General features: G+C 41.4%; 1 protein-coding gene across 2 annotated transcripts in view; it reads right to left on the bottom strand.

The window, feature by feature from the left end:
• Positions 1 to 22,163, bottom strand: part of SPOCK1 (SPARC (osteonectin), cwcv and kazal like domains proteoglycan 1) — a 522,198-nt gene that overhangs the window by 274,476 nt on the left and 225,559 nt on the right. For both annotated transcript variants that reach the window (XM_032250505.1, XM_032250504.1), the window contains one exon: positions 15,946 to 15,991. In XM_032250505.1, coding sequence (XP_032106396.1) covers positions 15,946 to 15,991 — 46 coding nt within the window. The remainder of the gene's footprint in view (positions 1 to 15,945; positions 15,992 to 22,163) is intronic.

Below are 22,163 nucleotides of genomic sequence, written 5' to 3' on the forward strand. Positions count from 1 at the left end.
GGGCAAAATCTCTCCAGTTGAGAACCACTGTCCTAGATGCATAAAGGATCAAGAACAGAACACAGCCTTCAGAACCAGAGGGGCCAGGGTTCAAATCCCTCTCGGCCACCACACCAACTAGATAATTTTGGGCCAGACTCTTTTTTTTTTTTTTTTTTAACATGGCATCTCTCTCTGTCACCTAGCTGGAGTGCAGTGGCACAATCCTGGGTCAGTGCAACCTCTGCGCCTCCCAGGTTCAAGTGATTCTCCTGCTTCAGCCTGCCTCCCGAATAGCTGGGATCCCAGTTTTTACAGGCACGCACCACGCACCAGCACACCTGGCTGATTTTTGTATTTTTAGTAAAGACAGGGTTTCTCCATATTGGTCAGGCTGGTCTTAAACTCCTGACCTCAGGATCTGCCTGCCTCAGCCTCCCAAACTGCTGGGATTACAGGTATGAGCCACCACACCCGGCCTCCTTTGCTTATTATTTAAAGAGTAAGCAAGTTCATAGTAACATGTTTAGATAGCGTAAAAAAATTATAAAGCAAAAACCAAATTCCTCATACCCCTCTCAGCCCATTCCTCAGAGATAATCCATTATAATTTGGTACTGATGCAGGTATTTTATATGCAAATACAAGCATTTGTCAGATACATACATACATAAACACTTTGTTTGACATAATTAGAATCGTATTAGACATATTATTTGCTTTTTTTATACTTATTATATCAAAGATAGTTTTCCAGATTACCACATATGAATTTTTGATGCCTTTTGAAAGCTGCTGAGTATGTTACTCTCAGGATTTGAAGCCAGTTTCACAGTTGTGAAATGGGTACCACCATGCTTTTCTTTTTTTTTTTGAGACGGAGTTTCACTCTTGTTACCCAGGCTGGAGTGCAATGGCGTGATCTCGGCTCACCGCAACCTCCGCCTCCTGGGTTCAGGCAATTCTCCTGCCTCAGCCTCCTGAGTAGCTGGGATTACAGGCACGCGCCACTATGCCCAGCTGATTTTTTGTATTTTTAGTAGAGATGGGGTTTCACCATGTTGACCAGGATGGTCTCGATCTCTTGGCCTCGTGATCCACCCGCCTCAGCCTCCCAAAGTGCTGGGATTACAGGTTTGAGCCACCGCGCCCGGCCCATGCTTTTCTTATAGAGTTGTCAGCACTCATTAAGATTGAGCACACGTGCACACACAAACATTGTCAAAAGGAGTAGCAGGAGGGTACAGTACAGCAGGTGTTCAATAAGCGGTATTATTATTAATTCAACAGCTATTAACTCAGCATTTACTTTGCATCCAGTCCCATGCTGGACCCTGGCAACACAGCAGGACACAAGAGAGATATAAGCCTGCTCTCAGGGAGAGCACAGTCTAGCTAAGGCCAAGTAGCAAAAATTCTTCAAAGTTATTAAATTACAATCATGTAACAATGCAAAGCATAGCCTATTAGGAGAGGGTGGCCTAAAGTGGTCTACGGTCTATCAGAGAAAGCTTCCGGAGTCAGTAACATGCAAAACAACACCTCAAGAATGAGCTGGACAGGTCACAGGAAGGGGCTAGAAATATGCTAAGTCGGCAAAATAGGATGTGTGCAGATCCTCATGGGGCAAGCTATGTACTAGTTATTATATTATGGTAAGCTCTTAAAGGAACAGCTAAATAAGAGACAGGAGAGCTCTAATTCACTTTCTTAATTACAATTCGCCTATCTCCCCCATGCTATCTGGAAAGTTATATCAACAGGATAATTTTCCATTTGGTACATTTGAATAATCAAACTCATGGAGGAAAGCATGTTCTAAGAAAAATGGTACACATATAGAGCAATACAGACCAAAGTAGAAAAATGTGGATGACAGTCATGATCACACACCAGCCACTGAGAATACGGTATAGAACAGTTCCTACAGCATGAGTTACCTCATGTCAGGCAGTATCTTTCCTGACTGATCCCTGCTCTGTTATCCTTCCAAATGAATGTCCCTGGAGACAGAAACAGTTCTTCCCCTTTCTCTTTCAGGGCGGGCCAGCTCGGTGTTGACCAGATATAAACACCAGGCACATAGTTTCCAAACACATAATAATCCTTCTTCATCTCTTCATGTATCATGAACAGTATCTCTTCATCTGAGAGTGGTAAGGGTCATTTCTTTGGTGTCTGAGACAGCGTGATGTTCTAAATATCTAAAGAGTCATTATTTGACACACTAACAAAACTACTTTTAATCTGGCATGCACTTAAACTCTCAAACAACGTGAGCTAAGTCAGAAGACAGAAATTCCTAAGAGCATGCCCTTAGGGGCATTAGCATAGGATCTGTGGATATGGCTCCATGCTTCGAAGCTGGACAACAGCACACTGGTAGGGACATGGGTAGGGACGCCTAGGGATCTAACCTACCCCTCCAGGCCCTTGGTAGTTACTCTGTAAAGAAAATAACTTCCCATATCATTCTTTATTTACCCCCCACTTGCCTCCCCAAGCACCTGAATGTCAGGCAAAAGTACTTCCTTTTCTAGAGGACAACATTCCCTCTACATGAGTCTCACAGTGAGAAGTCACACTGCATTTGGAAACGTATGCCTGTGTCTACAGCTCTGGATAGACAAAATGGGGCACCAAGATCATTTATTCCCCTCCTTTTCTTGCCAAAGACAACAGAATCCATTCAGAGCAATAGATTAGCTCTAAATTCATGAAACTGAAGCTCTACAATGAGTGGATAGGTTACTTTTCTTTACTAGGAATATCTAGTAATTCTGCCATTTTTCTTTTTTACTTCCTTGTATTTGCAATGAATGAGGCTTTGACTGTAAAAGATTGACCTAATTTACTCATTAGATATTCTTGCAAAGCTGCATAGACATAACTTTGGGAAACTGAATCTACCTCAGACATATCAATTAGGCAGACTGTTTGAGGAAATTCTATGGGGAGTCATTGTATAAAATAAATTATCACCTCTCAACAGACCTGCCTTATCACAGAACTGCCTAAACTCAAGGTCAGAAACAATCTCAGCAGAATCTCTGTCCTCATCCAATGTTCAGTTCCCCCTACATCAAACCAGCCATGTGGCTATCTCCTCTTACATGTACACATCCCAGGAACGGTGACTCAGTCTCCCTCATGGCAGCCTGCTCCATCCTCACACAGCTTGGGATATAAAAATGCCATACCTGGATTGAGCCAAAAGCCATCCCTTTACAACTCCTACCCCCTAATTCCAGGGCCACCCTCTGGAACCAAACGGAATCCTCAACTCCCTCTCTTTGAGCAACCTACAAATATCCAGGCATGACTATTATGTCTGAAGGAGTTCTAATGTCCACACACCATGCCAGCTTATGTTGAGGCTGCCCCCAGCTCTCGGCGTCTCACCATGCTACTCCTGCTTGTAAAACTATTCATAAAGCACTCAAAACCATTTCTGGGTGAAGGAATCTGTGCCTTGCTATGAGAACAGAATGATGAATGTTCACTCCTAATCTGACAGTATAATTTTATCATTACAAACTGGGAATTTCTCCTCCTGCCTAATCACTGATAGAACAACTCAGGATCGACCTCGCTAAAAGCAAAAATCGTAATTATTAGCAGATGCCTGCCAACATTTGCATGGCTTATATCCAAAAATTGTATTTTTCCCAAGGGTATATTTTTCTCCTACAAATAATTTTATCTTAGCAGGGTCACCGCAAAGAGATGTGGCTTAAAATTAGGCATTCTGTGGGTATCTATCAGTATTTTTTTATGACTGCTTCATAATACCTGCTTGAAAACATTACAAAATCAAACTCCTGCATGTATGTGTTGTGGTAGTGTACCCAAATTCTTCCACCATGAGGAACCCTTTCCACTGTCAAAAAAATGTATAAAATCCCCTGCCCTTGACCCCTCCAAAGATAGCTATCATGCTAATCGTTCTGTTAGTTGCTGAGAATTTTATAACGACAAGAACTAATATGGATTTGCTAATGTCTTTAAATAAGATGTGGATTTTATTGAACACATCAGCATCCACACACATTTGAGAAACAGACGTAAATATGCATGTATGTGTGCAAGGAAATCATTTCCCACCCACATAAAGCCCACACTACACTGTGAAGCTCCACATTAGCACTGCCCTTGGCCCTGGTGGCCTATGGGGAAGAATGCTGACATTCTTAATTCCTCATTTGCCTGTGGGGTTGAACTAATCTACAGTGTTAGCATGGAGGAAGGTAACTATGCAGTAGGGATCAAAGCTCTGGTTTGGATTCTGAATGTCTCACCAACAAGACTGGTTCTGCCTGCCACTTGGCTGAAGAGAGAAGAACCATATGCTTCCATTAATTGGCAGCACAGATCATCTGAACTCCTTGTTCCTGCCAGGAAAGCCCAGAACTCTCTGTTCCCAGTGCTAATCAGTTACCAGCAACAAAATAATCAGAGTATTCCCTGATGGAGATGCAGGCCAACCATTCTTCCTCATATTGTCAATTTCATCTGTGTACCAAGCCAGCCCTTTAGAAGACTGTGCACTCTGAATTATTGAGTTGATTTATAGAACTGTACTTTGGCACTGAGCATCATTGTATACTGAAAGATCCTGGATGAAGTAATCATGAAAGCTTACTGGGATATTCACTGTCAGATACTGACAGAAACACGATCTACCCTGATAAACCCCCTTCTGAGAACACACAGGAGGAAGGCATCTCTGGACTGACTACTATGAATACCTGTATTTCTCCTGAACATCTGCCTTGTTTACACATCATGGGAACACAGTGCTCTGTGCTTCTTTGTTAGGAAGCCCTGAGCCCAGCTACACAAGTGTACAGAAACTTACTATGCATGTGATAGAGTATTACCTTTACTAGCCTTTATTTAATTTACTTATACTCAATTTTTTTTTCTTATACGCAAGTATTTTCATTATTCGTGTTATCACTTGACACTTATATAGGCCTATAAGTTGCTTTTTGGTGAATGAGACAAAGACAAAAACAAAAAAAGACACGTCAGGCTATCATGTATTTGGTTGCAGATCCGAGGACCACTGAGTGACAGTTCAAGTAAGTTCCTGCAGGGAAACTGAGCATTCATGGATGTGAAGTGAATGCAGGAGGAGAACTCAGTGCACTGATCGCCATATATGGATGTGAGGAAGGAAAAGGGGGAGCTAGAGTGGAGTTCAGGGCAAGGGCGTGAGGGTGGCACAACCCTGGGCAAATTTAGGACTACAATGTCACAGCGGCTCCAGTGGGCAAGGAGGACATTTCACATAATTAGGGATTGTCTTGGCAATGACCGGAAACTGACATTTTCCACCTTCTCTAGCCTTTTCTATCATGAATTTTGGAGCCAAAGAAGAAGAAAAGCAGTGCAGGGCCATCTACTATACACAGCACCCATCCTCTGCAGAGCAGCTCCTCCTGGCCAGGCTGCCCGTGTCCAGGCCACTCTCTCCTGACAACAAGGAAACTCAGCACCTCACATCATCACTCTTGAGATCACGTGGGTTTTCCACTTTTGTTCTTTGGGAACTGGCATATGTTTCTAAGTCATGGGGGCACCATATTCTGTATGGATTTTTGAGTATGAGTCTTGTGCATGTGTGCATGTATGAGGGCATGGGTTGTATTTCCCTCTTTTAAAGACTAAACCAGCCCATCTCCAGGTGATGCAGGAGGCCACACAGAAATAGCAATTCAGGCTCTCATGCTTATTACAAGCGGCCTTAGGCCTTGTACTGGTCCATTTTGTGCTGCTATAATAGAGTGTCACAGACTGGGTAATATAATGAAGAGAAATTTATTTGGCTCATGGTTCTAGAGTCTGAGAAGTCCAAGATCAAGGGGCTGCATCTGATGAGGGGCTTCCTGTTACCTTGGGACATGGGGGAAGGCAGCACACGGTGAGAAAGAGAAAGAGGTCAGACTCCTACCCTCAAGTCCTTTTACAATAAATATGCATGGCTCCATTCCTGAGGGTGGAGCCCTCATGACCTAAACAGCTCCCCTAGGCCCCGCCTCTCAACACTGTTGCATTAAGGATTAGGTTTCCGCCCCTCGGTGGGGCGTGGGAAATGTGGCATAAGGAAGACCCACGCCCCGGCGCCGCTCGTGGGGGGGGGCTAAAAAAAAAAGGATTAGGTTTCCAACGCATGTTTACATGCTTGCGTGTGCAGGGCGGGGGGTGGGGGGGACAGGACGAGGGACATATTCAAGCCACAGCAGGCCTCCTGTGGTCTCTGAGCACAGTCCCAACCAAGACAACTTCCACTCAGGCAGCCTGTCCCCAGCTCTGCGAGGCATTGCCCCAAGGGCTATGCAGCTGCATCAAGTCAGAGGGACCCCAAGGACACATCAACCTCTAGCACATGCACGACACAAGCAAAAGACAAGAAGAAAAGCCACAAACAGCCCAAAGGCACATTTACCCTCTCACTGTATTTTTTTAATAATTGATTTTCCAGCACCGAAGAACTAGGTTTCACACACAAAAACAAATCTTCATTACCAGCTGCTTTTGAGCAATCTGAAGACAGTGCTGACCCAAGCCCTCATAACATCCTCAGCTAGAGCTGGGTCAGGGCTGCTCTCTGCAGGTGGCATGGGTGTTACTTTGTCTCAGTCCCCACCACTCCCAGTGTTACTGCATCAAGCCCATCTTGCTACCTACAATCTTGCTTTGGGTGTTTCAAGGTGCTGAGCAGAATGAGACTTGAGAGACAAAGGGAAAAAGTGAAACGGCCTACTAAAGTAATGATTGACATTTCCTTCCTAGCTCTCAACAAAAGTATTTTTAAAAGAAGCATTCTATCTTCAATGACCTGAATATTTGTGTCCCCCCCAAAACTTATATGTTGAAATCCTATCTCCAATGTGGTGGCATTAGGAGGTATGGCCTTTGGGTGGCAATTAGGTCATGAGGGTGAATGCTCTTGAATGCCATCAGTGCCATTATCAAAGGAACCCAGGGAGTTCTTGAGCTCTCTTTCCCCAAACATGAGGACACCATCTGCAAGTAGATGACTATCTGTAACCTGGAAGAGGGCCCTCACCAGCACCCAACTGTGCTGGCACCCTCATCTCCAACTTCTGGCCTCCAGAACTGTAAGAAATAAATTTCCACTGTTTTTTGGTCACTCATTCAATGGTATTAGAATAGCAGTGCCAAAGGACTAAAGCATGATCAGATTTCACTTCTGCAGCACTGAGGGATCAACTATCAGAAAACACTTCTCCCCACCAGATGCTCCCCCTCCTCTCTACCTCCAACACCTGCCTATCTTCAGAAGGGCCCCCCCAGGTCACCTCTTCTAGGATCCTCTTCCTGGCCTTCAACCAGGAAGGGCTGACTAATCCCTGGCCTGAGCCCCAGCTCTGCAAGCTTCTGTTAGGGCACCTCAAACATATCCTCTGAGTGATTTTATTTCATGTGTATCTCTTGGCTCTGTAGACCACAAGCCCCCTGAGGAGAGCACTGTCACACTCCCCTCCACAGTCCTTCCTTCATCCAACACATATGTACTAGGGGATCTGTGAGCTCTTGATTCAATGATTAACTGATCAATGAACTCACACTCTGATGGAATAGAGACATTAAAATCACTAAGATAATTCCAAATATGAAACACCAGAAGATAGCAGTACTCTATCCCCTGCCAAAGCTTTCACGCCCTTCTCATGTTCATTATGAGATTGAATCAGGAGTTTTACCCCTCATACCACAGATGTAATAAATGTCATAATTTCTATTTCACAGATAGGAAAACTGAGGCACCCACTTAAGTACACACAGCTATTAGAGGGAAGAGCTAGGAAATAAACCCAGTTTCTGAGACTGCAAAGCCCCAGGGCATTTCCACTATACCACATTGTCTTTCATTAGGCATGGTTTCTGGGGCAGAATAAACATTTAATAGGTCTCTAGCAGTTAATTGCTACATAGTACAACTGAGGAGCTTAACACAAGCAAACCCCCATCTCGGACCTGAAAGGTGTAGGCGAAGCAGGTGATGCCTGCAGTTTTTCTCCAAGCAGCCATCTCCTGATTGGGAAAACACAATAATCTACTCTACGTTCTCAAATGAGAAAAATTTAACACCATTATTGATTGATTTTAAAATTCAGCTGACATTTTTTTTTCCCTATTGAGAATTTTCCCAAACCAAGGCTGGTTCATTAGGACTTGACAAATACGATATAATTAATTCAGGGACTGTTGTTCTAGCAGGTGGATTAACAGGAAGCTTTTTTTTTTTCCTTTTTATAAAACAAACACTACATTTTATGAGTTTGGGGAAAGGTAATAAACATGTCTTTAAAATGGATTTGTTCATGCTGAAAGAACTTCTTGAACACAGTATTAGAAAGCTGCAGTGCCCCATAATTGCAGGGAAAATTTTACCACCTTTCGTCATTCACTATGATTCCCTTCAAACGGTGGCAACAACCCAGAATGGCTTTTGCTCATTGGTTCTAGGGGCACAGAGTCCTGAGAGCTCTTTGAGAAGTCAGAGTGAAGCCAGAATGCACACTCACAGCTGACCCCAGCACTCGGTGTGGAAATGGAGCCCACACAGTTCCTGGCAGAACTTGCCAACAGGAAAACACACTCTTTGTAGGGAACATACCACATACTCATTCCTTGGCCCTTTGCAAACATGATCTCTCCACAAATGCCCTGCAAGACAGCTGTAATTAGCCCCACTCTACAGATAGGAAAACAAAGCCTAGATAAGTCAAATGACTCAAATGTTTACAGTAAGTTCACGGGAGAGGTAAGATTTGAACTTGAGCCCTTTCAACTCTTGCTTTTTCCTCCACAGCCCACAGTGTCCCATGGGATTCTGTGGCAAGAGACTTCTTCGGCCTTTTTTTGCTTTTTTATCCTGAGCCCTCTCCGCCCCTGATGGTTAAAAGGACCATTTAATTCCATTGGTTACAGTATATTCATACCTCATTAGCTAAACTGTAACCTTTGAAATAACAGCATTGTGCTTCAAATTTTTCATTGTTCTTTTATGAGAAAACATATATAGAAAACTATTCTGCCTGAACTTAACTACCATAGCTGCCAAGGACCTCCACCCTCTTTATTTCAGATAGGTGAAGTGAAGTCCAGAAAGGCTATGTGATTTGCCCAAAGTTGCTCATTTTAACAAGGGCAGAGCCATGTCCCACCTCAGCCCTCCTCCTGGCATCCCATACTCTTCAGGCCAAGCAATTTACATTTAAAAGTACTAAGAAAAAGCAGCCCCAAGAGCAAAACAGATGGAGTCATGAGAAACAGCCTTCAGTGGGGGAATAACTGAATTAATTGTGATATAGTAATACAACAGAATAGCACAATATAAAGAGTTCATTAGATCTACAACTATCAAACAGGTACCTCAAAAGCAAAGTTAAGCAGAATAAACAGATTACAGAGGGAAACATTAATTTCTATTGCAAAGCATATAATGTAACATTGCCTGTATACATATACACAACATAAAAACCTAAGGACATGCATGAACAGAAAAAGCAAATTAATAATATGGTCTCCTTTAGAGAAAAGTAAATGGGAAAGAAGAAGGGGCACCCATGAGATTTCAGTTTTATATCTGACGTTTTATTTCTCCAAAATAAACAGGCAAAGGCAGACAGAGACAAAACACTCAATTTGATCAAACATCAAGGCAGAGAGAATGAGTTAAAGCAGGAGCACACTAATGTTTGAATTAACAGCTTTATGTTTCTTCCCTTGAGTACTGAATTAGAATGTTTAAATACTCCAAAAATTTTTTTTAAATAGAACTATTTTATTGTTACAATCAAACAGAAGAAAAGATGGCAGTGGGAAGAGACTAATTAGGCTGGAGCCGAGTATGCATGTCTGGGGCAGAGAGTAGGTTAATGTGGATAAGATGAGTGGTTGCTGATAGGGAAAGCATATTCCTAATTATGTGGAAAAGGCAAAGGTGAGAGGGAGAAACCAACCAGCCCAAACATGACAGAGCCAGGAGAAAAGTATTAAGATGCTTTCCACAAATGAGGCCAGCTGCCTGTGAAAATCAACAGCTCCAGGGATCAGATAAGGTGAACAAATTCTTAAAAAACTGAAAAATTTTCAAGGCCCTATAAATGCTAATCAGAGGCTCTTTTGGGGTGAGGCTAAACTCCACATTAAGAAGAAAGCTATGGGGACTTAAGATTTCTATTAAGCCTATTATGTAAATTTTCAGATTAATCTAGAGAAAGAAAACTCCCCTTCAATAGAAGATTTTTAGAAATAAGCAATCTTGACTCCCCAGATACCCTTTAAGACTTTGGCAAAACACAAATGCTGTGATAATCCATTGGGATCTGGTTCCAGAAACACAGCTGGAACACGAGAACTCCCTCCTTTCAGATTTTAGAATTTTTGCCTTAAAACAGTTCAGGGCTTTGGTCAGAATTTGAGCTTGTCAGGATTTTGGTATAATAGACTGAAAGTCAAAGGGCGAGGTTTTTCTTTTCTTCTATTCAAGAGAACAGCATGAGTGAAAGGGGCCCCTGACTCTCTGAGCTTTATTTTTATCTGGAGATCAATTTCTACAAGTTCATATGCTGTTTTGAAGATCTCCAGTATCATCTGAGGTTTAGCTGTAGCCAGTCTGCTCTGGAAAAATGATTAGTATCCACTCCAGAATAAAAAGCATTATCTTTAAAACCAATGTCTATACACTTTATCTAAAACATTCATTTACTCCACGTTAAAGGAACCCACTTGTCTCAGGAAAGTTCAGTACTAAACCTCTTCTGCCTACACTTTGTCCTACAGTGATTTGTCTCATCAAGTGGAACGTCATCGCCAAATAAATTGGTGGGTTTTTTCCTGAGTACACCATGGCTCCAGCAGAGAACCTGTTAGTGTTCAGTCACTTTGAGACATCTTCATGTGATCAGAATTTTATTCTAAAATAGTATAGTGGTTATATACGTAAATTACCTTCCCAATCCTCCAGTGCACAAAAAACCCTTTTGTTCATCAAAAGTACCAAAAAGAAGTTTACATTTGCTCCTTCTAAAATGTCTAGTCAGGAAGCTTTGAAACACCTTGTTAGAATTCACTTTGCTGTATGTTCATCCCCTATTCAGTGAATTCCCAAAGCATTACCTTTATTTTTACAACAGCTTTGTGGTGCAATAAATTATTTCATTCCCCTCCAGACCCTCATGAAGACATCTCACGTGAAGGCATAAAAGATAATCTTTGTGACAACACCTTTATTATTTGCGTTGAAGGTAACTGCTACCCGCAAGTATTGGTTGTACAGCATCAGGGAGCCTAGTCCACATACCAAAGGCACAGACTACATAAGGCCAAGGTATAGCAAAGAAAGTCACCTCAACTAAGCTGACCTGTGTCACCTGTATAAACACTTGACATATTAAGGATTTCCCTGCTACCCAAACCAACCCTTCTCACTTCCCTCCCCCAATAGGTCCTTGGATGGATGTCTCTTAGGCTTGATAACCGGGAGTGTCCCCCAACAGAGGTCTTCCTTAGTGTCATCCCTATTATACAGTTCAGTGCACTTAAACATCAGGTATTTGGTAACTCCTTATGAAATGAAAGAAAGAATGAACACATTAAGAGCCTGAACCTCTTCAGCTCCAATAACGGAGATCTGGAGGGCACTGTTCCGATGACCCACCAGTAGGTAAGACAAGCCAGTGTCACTGTAGCTCTGAGAGCTTCAGAGCATCACAATTTTAAAGGCCACCAGAAAAGAAGAAAAGGAGAAGGGAATAAAGCCAGAGTGGAATGGAAAGAAAGCGACTAGGAGAGGCTACTAAATAGGAAGAGAATGAAAACAATCAATGACTTACTGATCACTTGTTAGGCACTTCCTACATGCCAGGCATATTAATTCATTTCATCTTCTCAGTGCTATTGTTGAAAGTACTTATCATTATTGCTATTTCCAGATAGGATGGCTTAGAATCAGAGAAGTTAAGCTATGTGCCCAGGATCACACAGCTAGTAACTGACAGAGTCAAATTCTAAACTTGGAGAATCTGACTTCAAACTGTAAGATCCCAGACTGCACTTACCAAAGTGTATCCTGCCAAATACATTACAGTACCTCCTCTGAGTACCTGATAGGTATGTAGCAGAAAAAAGTTGAAAATATGGTCACAAGCAAATATGGAAAATTGTAGGTTAAACGGGTTTCTTTACTGAAATACTCCTCAGAGGTTTTAAGTTGGTAATGAGCACTGTGAATCTCCAAGAGATGAGGGTATATGTGTGTCCCTTATTTGACCATGAATGGTTTTCTTGGGGAAGCATCTTGCTGACCCAGGTCCCCACTGAGAAGCACTAATTTCATATGTACTCCCGGGTTTGTCAGGGGCCAGTTAAGGGAGGATGCTGGCAGGGAAAAGTGGCAGAGGCAGTCAAAAACTCTGGAATCACCTCAGAGTGCCCTCAGCCAGCCCTCTGAAGTTCCATCCAGGGGCCTTCATTTCTCCTGACTATGCAAGTAAGAAGTCCATTTGCACTGGCCCATGGTTCTCTCCAAATGTGCAGCCTGCCCAACTCTCTCCACAGGGCATCTTTCTTTGTGAACTGCACAGGGGAAATTTCTCACCTGAGTAAATCATTGCCTTCAATTCGGAACTCCTGTCCATCCTTTCTGTGAGGAGATTTGGCATTAAATCATTACAAGACAAAAGGGTATACTATTTACATGACTTTACCCTAATCTCAGAAAAGTCTGATGTTGATAGCCATTATACTCCGCTGACAGAAGCATTAACGATTCACTTAAAGACAACAAGTTAAAGACATTCTGAGTCTCATCACTGGAGAGCCCCAGGTGGGATACTTTTCTTCCAACTGCCTTAGAGTCAATTACACGATGATAGCACTCACTCCATGAAGCCCTGTTGTTCAAAGTTCAGTAAGTATCTTTAAGCAGAGAGAGAAATTACAGCTAAGTAACTATTTCTTGAATACTTTGAGTCTTCTAACTATTCACCATACCAACATGACAATCAGAAGGTGCTTGGGTGCATGGGCATTTCAGAGGTCAAGCTAGCTGGAGAGCTGAATTAATAAGCCGGACCACTGATGACAGCCAGAGCCCAGGGCTCCGAGGCAATGAATGATGCCTTGAAGTTACTCAAGAGTCCTATGGGAGTGACATCATTTAGCAAGTATATTTTGGGTTCCTAATTATAGCTGTTGAGTCACCAAACCAAATCCTCTAAAATACTGACCTCATCATGTCACTCCCCTACTCAAAGACTTTCTATGGCACCCCACTGCCAAGAAAACAAAATTCAAACTCGGCAGATTGGTATGGAATATTCCCTCAACCCTTTTCAAATCCACCTTTCTGACTACACTGTTACCAGAATTCCCTATGCTGGGCCTTCCTTCCCCTCCGCTCCCTCTACATTCCAAGCCTACTCCACACCCACCTCCATCATGAAGCCCCTTCCATCCTCATCCTAAACCATATTTGTCATCTGAATCTCTGACGACACTCTTCAACAAGTTCTATTTCTACAAACTAAAACTTTCCCCCAACCACAAAACTATTTTAACTATGTTTGATTCTTTTTTCAGCTCAGGAGAGGAAATGACTCCTCTCTTTGGCTGACAACTTCCACTGGAGTTCAGTAATTCTCCTGTTTTCTGGAAGATGAAATGCTCTACGTCTTCCATGCCTGTGGTTTATATTTCACCAAGTGGTGTCAGTGCTGATAGAGTAACCTCCCATTTTTATTGAGCCGCACACAACGTAATTGATGACATCTGCTGGGGCTGATATTTTGAGTGAAGGCTATTCTCAGCTCTGCCTGCACTCCCCATGGTTCTGTATATAAATAGCCAACAGCAGCTACCCCTGAGGTACAAAGTGGGGCTACTCGGCTAAGGTCTTTAATTATATCCCATAAAGTCATAAAGTTTTCTGGGAGGATTAATTTGAGCAGACCCAGTTTTCAAGCCTGCAGAGCTAGAAAAAGAGGAAACAGGATGGGGCTCTGCTGGATATAGCTGCCATCATTCCCAGGAGAGAGTTTGGACTGTTTACCGACACAGATCTAAAGGCTGTGTTTTTGTGGTTCTCGAAATTTCTGTGTTAACTCCCAAACCAAGGGAAGCTATCATTTATATCCTAAGTGGCAAACGACACTTACCTTGATTTATTCCTTCTCCAGTGTGCATTAGTAAAAGTAAAAATGTCTTCCCTTGAGAGAGTGTATGTATTGGTTTTCAAGCTTTGGGAAAGAGTAATTTTGACAGTTATTTAGGCAACATTTGATCCTGATAGCACAAGAACCTATTTCTAGTTCTTGGCTAAAAAGAACCAGTTCACAGAGACTGTCAGTTGAGTTACCTTTGCAAGCAAAAGCCTGGTAGGGTTGTTCACAGAAGGGCTTGTTCATCAGGCACAGACAGGGAATTTGTTGCTCTTTAACTACCAGTATTCGTCGTAAAGTTTTATCCTCTTAAAAAGTTTTAAAATTTTTGATCGCTTTTAATAGAACATTTCTAAACTAAATTACAAACGCCTTCATATGCTTTTGAGTGAAACACTGTGATGATTCAGCCATTGTTAGAACTGTAAAGGAGTAATTCCTTTACCACTCTAAGGCTACTAAGATGTGTATAGTCCAGACAGAGCCTCTGAAGCAAAGCTTTGCTGGACACTTTGCCCTTTACACACACATACACACTTCTCCCTCTATAGATTCACATGCTTCCATGAACACACCTGCATCACAGCCATTAACAGATCCCACTGCAATTGTTGACTGATTTATCTCCCTACTCCCCACTCTGAGCTCCTGTAGGTATACCACGGCATTTTTGCTCTATCCCCAGTATCTGGCTTGGTGCTTGTGCATACAGCGAAAGTTCAATAAATGTTTGAGAATGAATGCATGCATGTATGAATGAACAAAATGTTACATTATTTCAAGGCATATGATAAATGTATATATGGAAACTAATACTATTTTTGCTTATGAGAAAACCAGAGTCCAGAGGTAGTGACCTATTAAACTGACAGAGCAGACGGCAGAAAGGAGCACCTTCTTCCACATTACATGTCATTGCCTCCCTTGATTTCTTCATATCAAATTGACCAACATGATCACATAGAATACTCATGAAGCTGATTATCAGAAACATGGACGCTTTGAGATGTGGTAGGTAATACTGTTTCACTGCATTTTGGCATTAATTGCATACACACACAAAGTGCAATCTACCATCATTTTCAACAGCACCACACATGGAACAATGGGGGAAGGGATGTGATTCATGGCAGGTCCTCATTGTGTCTTAAATAACTCATAGGAAGACACTGCTAGTGATTTACAACCGCTATCATAAGACTGGTTTGATGCTTGCTGGGGGATGGAGGTGAAGAAAGTCTTCTGGGTGCCATGCTTAAACCCACGTAGTCACTGAACTGACTCTGAAACAGGCTTCTATTTAGAAACCATGAAGAAGTTATTTAACAAATGAAAGAGCAGTGCCCTTGAAAGTCTCCCAGGATTAACCTTTTTCTAGAAAGAAAGTTTCATGTTTATGGCTCATGTGAATTAGGGAAGCATCTCCAGGCAAAGTCAGCTCCATGAATGAAAGCATTGTATTCAGCCCCACAATTCACCATGTTAATTTAATAATCAAATTTCACTTTTTTTTTTTTTAACAAAACCAATCAATGATTATGCTGGTCAAGTCAATTAAGAGAAATTATTTAAATCAGTCCTAGACATAACCTCAGACAAATTACCAATTGGATAAAATAATTTCTACCACCCCAGTCAATTCAGTCCCCGAAGTCAATAAAATAACACAGCTAGCTGGCTTTTGTGGGAACATTAACTCAACAAGGAAGGAAAAAAATGAAACCACATTTACCACAGACTATACAGCAAGAAATATTGCATCCATTACCTTGGTCAAAGGGCTTGTTGGGATTCCAGTTTCTGAAATAATCATCCTATATAAGGAAAAAAAATAGAAAACAAAGATCAGAGTTCAAGAAGCTTCTCACCTAACTGCATAAGAACCTGCCTTTCTTTTCACCTCCCAAAACACAAAGGAAAACACTGAAAGCTTAGACATTTTTCCCAAAACAGGCATTAATGTGCAATAAAAAATATCAATTTACTTTTCAAATTCCTGCCTTTCAAGCTGTATGTATTAAATCCTGAGAATAGTAAAAACATTTCATCCCAGTATGGAAACAGCACTGCTCTTCTTGGTTTGACATATAAAGCCAGATGCCTTCTAAGTGCAAGGTGTATTTGCTACCAATTATACTGTAGGTGATGCCTTGCTGCTCTCAGTTATGATTAAGCCTCTGTGTTTGTAACAGCTGATGATTCAACTGTCAACATTTCTTTTACATAGAGACATGCATCTTGTGGTGCCCAGTTCCAGTTTTTCAATACTCACAAAACCTAAAAAGAGATGGCCTTTCAAATGTTAGAATTAACCAAAGGTGTACATTTAAGCTTACTACCATTTGTTCTGGGCATGGAAAGATGAAACAACAAAGGCTGGCCAATCTGGTCTCTTCATAACCATGTCTTTCTTGCATTTGGGTTGCATCAGTTTATGCTCTGAGGCTAGACAATTCATTGCTTTATAATTGCAAGGATCTCAATTACTCACTTCTTCACAGCGATATTAACTTCTTCCCCACTTCTAATAACCCTTTCCTTCCAAACAGACACTGTCTACTCCCTTCATTCTCCCCATCAGCACTCTTTGACCCCGTTGTTTCCCGGCACACCTACTCTGTCAGCAAAACTGAACAGTTTGCAAGTTGAACAGGTGTCACCCATGCACATTATCCCCATACCATCTTGAAGGATTTGTCCCTTTTTAGTTAATATTCAATTTCTTTGCTATACAGTGTACGTGTTTTTGGCAGGCAATCTGCATGCTACAGTTTCAGAAAGCTGTCCAAAATGAAGCCCCAATATCTCTTCTGGAAAAGCTAATTTACATTGAACTGCACAATTAGTTTAAATTATTGTCCATGCTGTCTTCTGATGGTTTATCTCTGACACGATCTCCTGTGAATTTTATCAGCCTCAGTGTCATTCAATTATGTAGCTTTATTATATCCTTGCTGAGTTCACCTAAGCCCTTAAATAGATTTTAGGAAACTAGATTTAAAGTAAAATCAGAACATATTGTTTCTTGGCCAGTGATTCCATCTTCCAAAGCATTAGGAAATAAACAGCTTCCTCTGGAACCTGAGGATTCGGCACTAAATTATTTTTAGTTTCAAAGAATTGCCCACTTAGCTCTAGCTTTAATTTTATAGAATAACTGGCCTTCTCACCTATCTGGGTAGGAAGTCTTTGAGCACTATACCATGAAATATCACTGAGAAAATTCTCTGTAATCTCCCTCCCCATTTATAATTTTAAATACAATCTCAAACTTTTGGAATTGTGCTGTCAGAAACTCAGCAGCCACTGTTAAAATGATTTTAAGTTAAAGGTTGAATAGTAGATATGAAATTTAGCACCCAATTTCTAGGTTTGATGACCAAAATGTTCTTAGCCTTAGACAACCATGTTACCAACATATTCTGCTATTCTCAAGGGCAGAGGAAGAGATAACGGAAGATGAACTCATTCCCACCAGTGGAGAAAAAAAGGATCAAACCGTTCATCCTTCCAACTGTGGTTGATCAATGCTCTCTCCACATACAGAAGATGGCATCATGTCTAATGGCAATGTGGAATCGTGTGAAATATTTTCTACTTGAACATGCTGTTCTAATAGAGAAAGCCCTTGGAAGCTTAGGCTGTATGTCCAACAGGGAAGGGCTGGAACCAAAGACAGGTTCCTTTAACTTTAATTTCACAGGCCACATTCTCTTTGATGTCAAAGAAAGGTTTCAGCAAGTCTCAAGAACTGGATATTCCCTAATGATTTCAACATACTTTATAACTCTTTATAACTTGGATGGAATTTGAAGCATTTGTCTGGACCTTGTCACTTTTTCAGGTTAACTGTAATTGCCATTTTTACATATTTCCTAGGAAAAATCAGTTTTAAGTATAAGGCCTCCAAAAGTAGCTATCTGCATTAGAATATTTAAAACTCATTGCAAATGTAACAATACTGCCTAATTGCTGCCAAAATGTGAAAGTACACCTTGAGCGAAAACTCATTATGCAAAACGAGTCCTTCAAACAACCACTTGCCCAGCCAGGCCAAGCAGGGAAGAAAAATGATTCTCTGATCTGATTGCTTTTGCCCTGCCTTAGGAAAGTGGATTGCCAAAGCAAAAACCAATGAGCCAGAGCTGATAAAACCTTAGATGTCACTGCTTTGGCTACTGCCTAGGGAGGAAACCTCAAATCAGGGGCCAAGATCATGAACACATGTGAAGGATTCTAGGCACCAGAGCCTATCTGGGGGATGGTGACTGAGCATGGGGCAAGGGGCTCTGAGCAGCCACGGCTGCAGTCCAGGTCAGGGAATAAGTGCCGGAGCATACATGATCACTCTTGCACACTGTCCTAGCTAGGTTCAAGGGCTTCCACACACAGTGAGTACAAGCAGGCTGGGCTGCATCAATTAAGTCACTCTACATCTAGGAGAATTCCGGTGAGGCACAGGCCAGACTCAAGTGGAGAAAGCCAAAGAGAAAAGACAAAAGAAAAACAATGTCTCTTCTAGAACTTCACCTCCTGAAAATTTGTTCATCTGTGGGTCCCACTTAACGATTGGGGTGCTCAAAGGACATAAGGATAGCTGTCAATGGTCTTGAACCAACACCTACCAATGCCAAGCCTGGGCATTTCTCCAGGGCCTAAGACTCAGGTAGCACAACAAGGCTTTTCAAAACAAAAATCTTATTTTCTATCTAAATATATTATCTATTTTACATTGTCCTAAAACAAACAGACCCATGACTCACTATGCTGTCAATAATTTTATCACTTCTACCCTGGGAAGTAGTGTGTCTGCCCCCAGACTACCCCAGTGCTATAGGGCCCCAGGCTCATGCCCTGAAACTGACAAAGTGCAGGACATTAACAGGCCTTGCCTCTGACCTTCCCTCTGCCCCAATAAAGTTATGGCTTGTTAAAATTCAAACTGTGGTAAAAGATATATTGGATAGATCAAACTTACCAGGCGAGGCATATCTATCTGAATTAGCCTCTTGAGTGGCAATTTTATCATCTAATGATAAAGCTTTTTTAAAGATTTGCAAGGACCCCAGCAACACTTAATTTTTAAAACATAAACCCAAACAGAAAGATGCGTATCTAAATACAGCCATTTATTAAGTCCCATTAATGCATTCTACAGGTTGAGGAATGAAGGATGGCAGTGTTACTACACGTGTATTTTATGGGCTACATTGAAGAGTATAATTATGTCAGGACTCTTCTGGACAGGGCAGAGAACAGTTTTGCTGTAAATTCTAACTGACCCATATGAGGAAAGACTGATTACATTTCACTGTAGCATTTCATAAGTGAATATTATTCTACCCTTTTTTAAGGGGTTGTTAAAATCTGAAAGAACCTATACATGTAAACAGAGGCTCAAACTTAAGCACATTGACTTAGGACTATAGTCATGCAGTATTCTAGGGCAGCAGAAACTCTCACGAAAAGTCGATACGGCCAGGTGCAGTGGCTCACACCTGTAATCTCAGCACTTTGGGAGGCTGAGGTGGTTGGATCACCTGAGGTCAGGAGTTTGTGACCAGCCTGGCCAACATGGTGAAACCCCGTCTCTACTAAAAATACAAAATTATCTGTGTGTGGGGGCACATGCATGTAGTCCCAACTTCCAGATAGGCCGAGACAGGAGAATCACTTGAACCTGGGAGGCAGAGGCTGCAGTGAGCCAAGATCACGCCACTGCACTCCAGCCTGGGTGAGACAGAGTGAGACTCTGTCTCAAAAAAGAAAGTCAACATAAAGATCATGGTAAGTGACAAATCATCCAAATCATCCATGTCTGGGATGAGGGAGGAGGGCTGGTGTTAGTGGGAGAGGAAGAATCAGAGGCTGGTAGCAACTAAGCGTCCAGTTATTGTTTAATTTTCGACAACTGATCAACATAGATAAAATTGTATTTTTCCATTTATCTCACTTATTAAATATTCCACTAACATAGTATTGAATCCTGTTAAATTACTGGCACTTGATGGCTGGTGCAGAGGAATTTACCTATTAATACTTTAGAGTATTCCGTTCTGATAAGCATTGATGGAAAATAATGTTTTATATATATATATATATATATACACACACATTTTATATATCAATATATATATATATATAGATATAGATATATATTAGTAAAGAGTATATTTGTTTTATTACTATATGTTTTTCATACCCATAAATATGCCAAGAGCATTCCACTCTATAACGCATCTTCCAATAAAATATTTAAGTCTGCTTAACATGAAATGATGCCAAAATATTCCTGCTATAATTCGGATGATTAAGTCTCTTCATCATGGATGATCATAACCAACTGCAGTCTATGGTTCCAGCTCATTTTAAATAAGAACCTGAATTTTCTTTTACTATACCATAGCCCCAAAATGACTGATGCAATTTAGCTCAAATATTCCCCAGGGATTTGCCTTTCAAGAGGTGCCTATTTAATCTCCAAGGAATGTCAAAGCTGACTCTGAGGAAAAGAGAGGGTGGCAGAACCAAATGGAAACCCAATTGCCTTGGCACCCAATTATGAAGATGATGATGTAATATATTACATACTACAGCTTCAGATGCTACAGATCAAACACATTTAGTTCACATGAAACAGATCATTTCTCCTTCATACATATTTTAGCTAAGATGTTTGAACCCTGTCGTTTCATCTGATGATTACCTGAGATAATATTAATACAAATTACCATCCTAGAAAATAAATGGGAGCCTCATTTGTCTTGACCGGGAGGGAGCAATAGAGACATGAATAGAAGGAAGCAAATTTAAAGGAGGGCAGGCAGTCACTTTGGAGTTGTCTGTGGGCCGACTGCAGATGCACACAAAACGCAGAAGCACTTCCCTGCAAGGCTAAGTGGATCAGAATTGAGTTTGTAGATCCCAGGTGGAGGCAGACCCCACTTTACCAAAACTGCAACCTTTAGAGAGAGATCAATGAAGGGACTGCAGCCAAACTGCTCTCAAGGGGATTCAGTGCAAACTGCTTCCGTTTATCTTCACACTACTTGACTGGGGGAATAGGAAGAAGGTCTAATTGGTGGGTGGGAGAAATGTCCCCAAAATAACAACAGAAGTCACCAGAAAAGTGAGATTTCCAGACCATTATGTAAATGCATCCATTATATAATGTGACATTTGCCTGTAATTTTGTGTGGAACGAAATCTCTGCTAATCAAACTATTATAAGGTACAACACACTCCATTTATTGAGAAAAGAGCTAGCTTCACACACAACTACACTACCTCTGAGCTGTTTTCATTCACATCCCTGGGTAAATAATTTGCTGTCTCCTCCCCATCTCTGGTGAGGACCCCCAGTGAGAATCCTTCTGAATGAAACAACCCAGCTTGGGCAGTGACTTGAGGCTTATCAGCCTTCCATCCATATTTACCACCTGAGAGAGCCCTGTGCAACAGGGACTGGGAGCTGTCTGCATTAATACATTTCTCTGTGCACAAATCACCCATGCACAGACACATGGGTCTACGCTGCTTCTGAGCGGAGATGGGTCTTACTCACCTGCACATCCTCTAAGATGTCACTTAAAAGCATGCAGTAAATCCTTAATAAATTACATCAAATATAAGTAACCAGTTCCAGTTTTACTAACATCTCTGTATCCCTGTGAAATTCCCGTAACTATTACTGGTGTGTGTAAGTACAGGTGGGTGTGTGTTTATACACACACTGTAAATCACTTTCATCCTGAATAGAGCAATTCTTTGATAAATTGGTCTGACATTTGGTTTAAAGTCCTGCAGGTCTTAGACAAAATGATTCAGAAAATAACAATGTCACTTGCTCTGCTCTTTCAATAAATAACCCAACAGTAAAACACAGATAATAACTGACAATCATACTTGTACTGTAACTAATGAGAAAAGATAAAGCAGCAAATGGACTGTTTATATGCATTTGATAAATTGCATCCCTTGGATATA

Source organism: Sapajus apella, unplaced genomic scaffold (assembly GCF_009761245.1).
Source record: "Sapajus apella isolate SASKATOON/1434 unplaced genomic scaffold, GSC_monkey_1.0 scaffold71, whole genome shotgun sequence".
Lineage (NCBI taxonomy): Eukaryota > Metazoa > Chordata > Mammalia > Primates > Cebidae > Sapajus > Sapajus apella.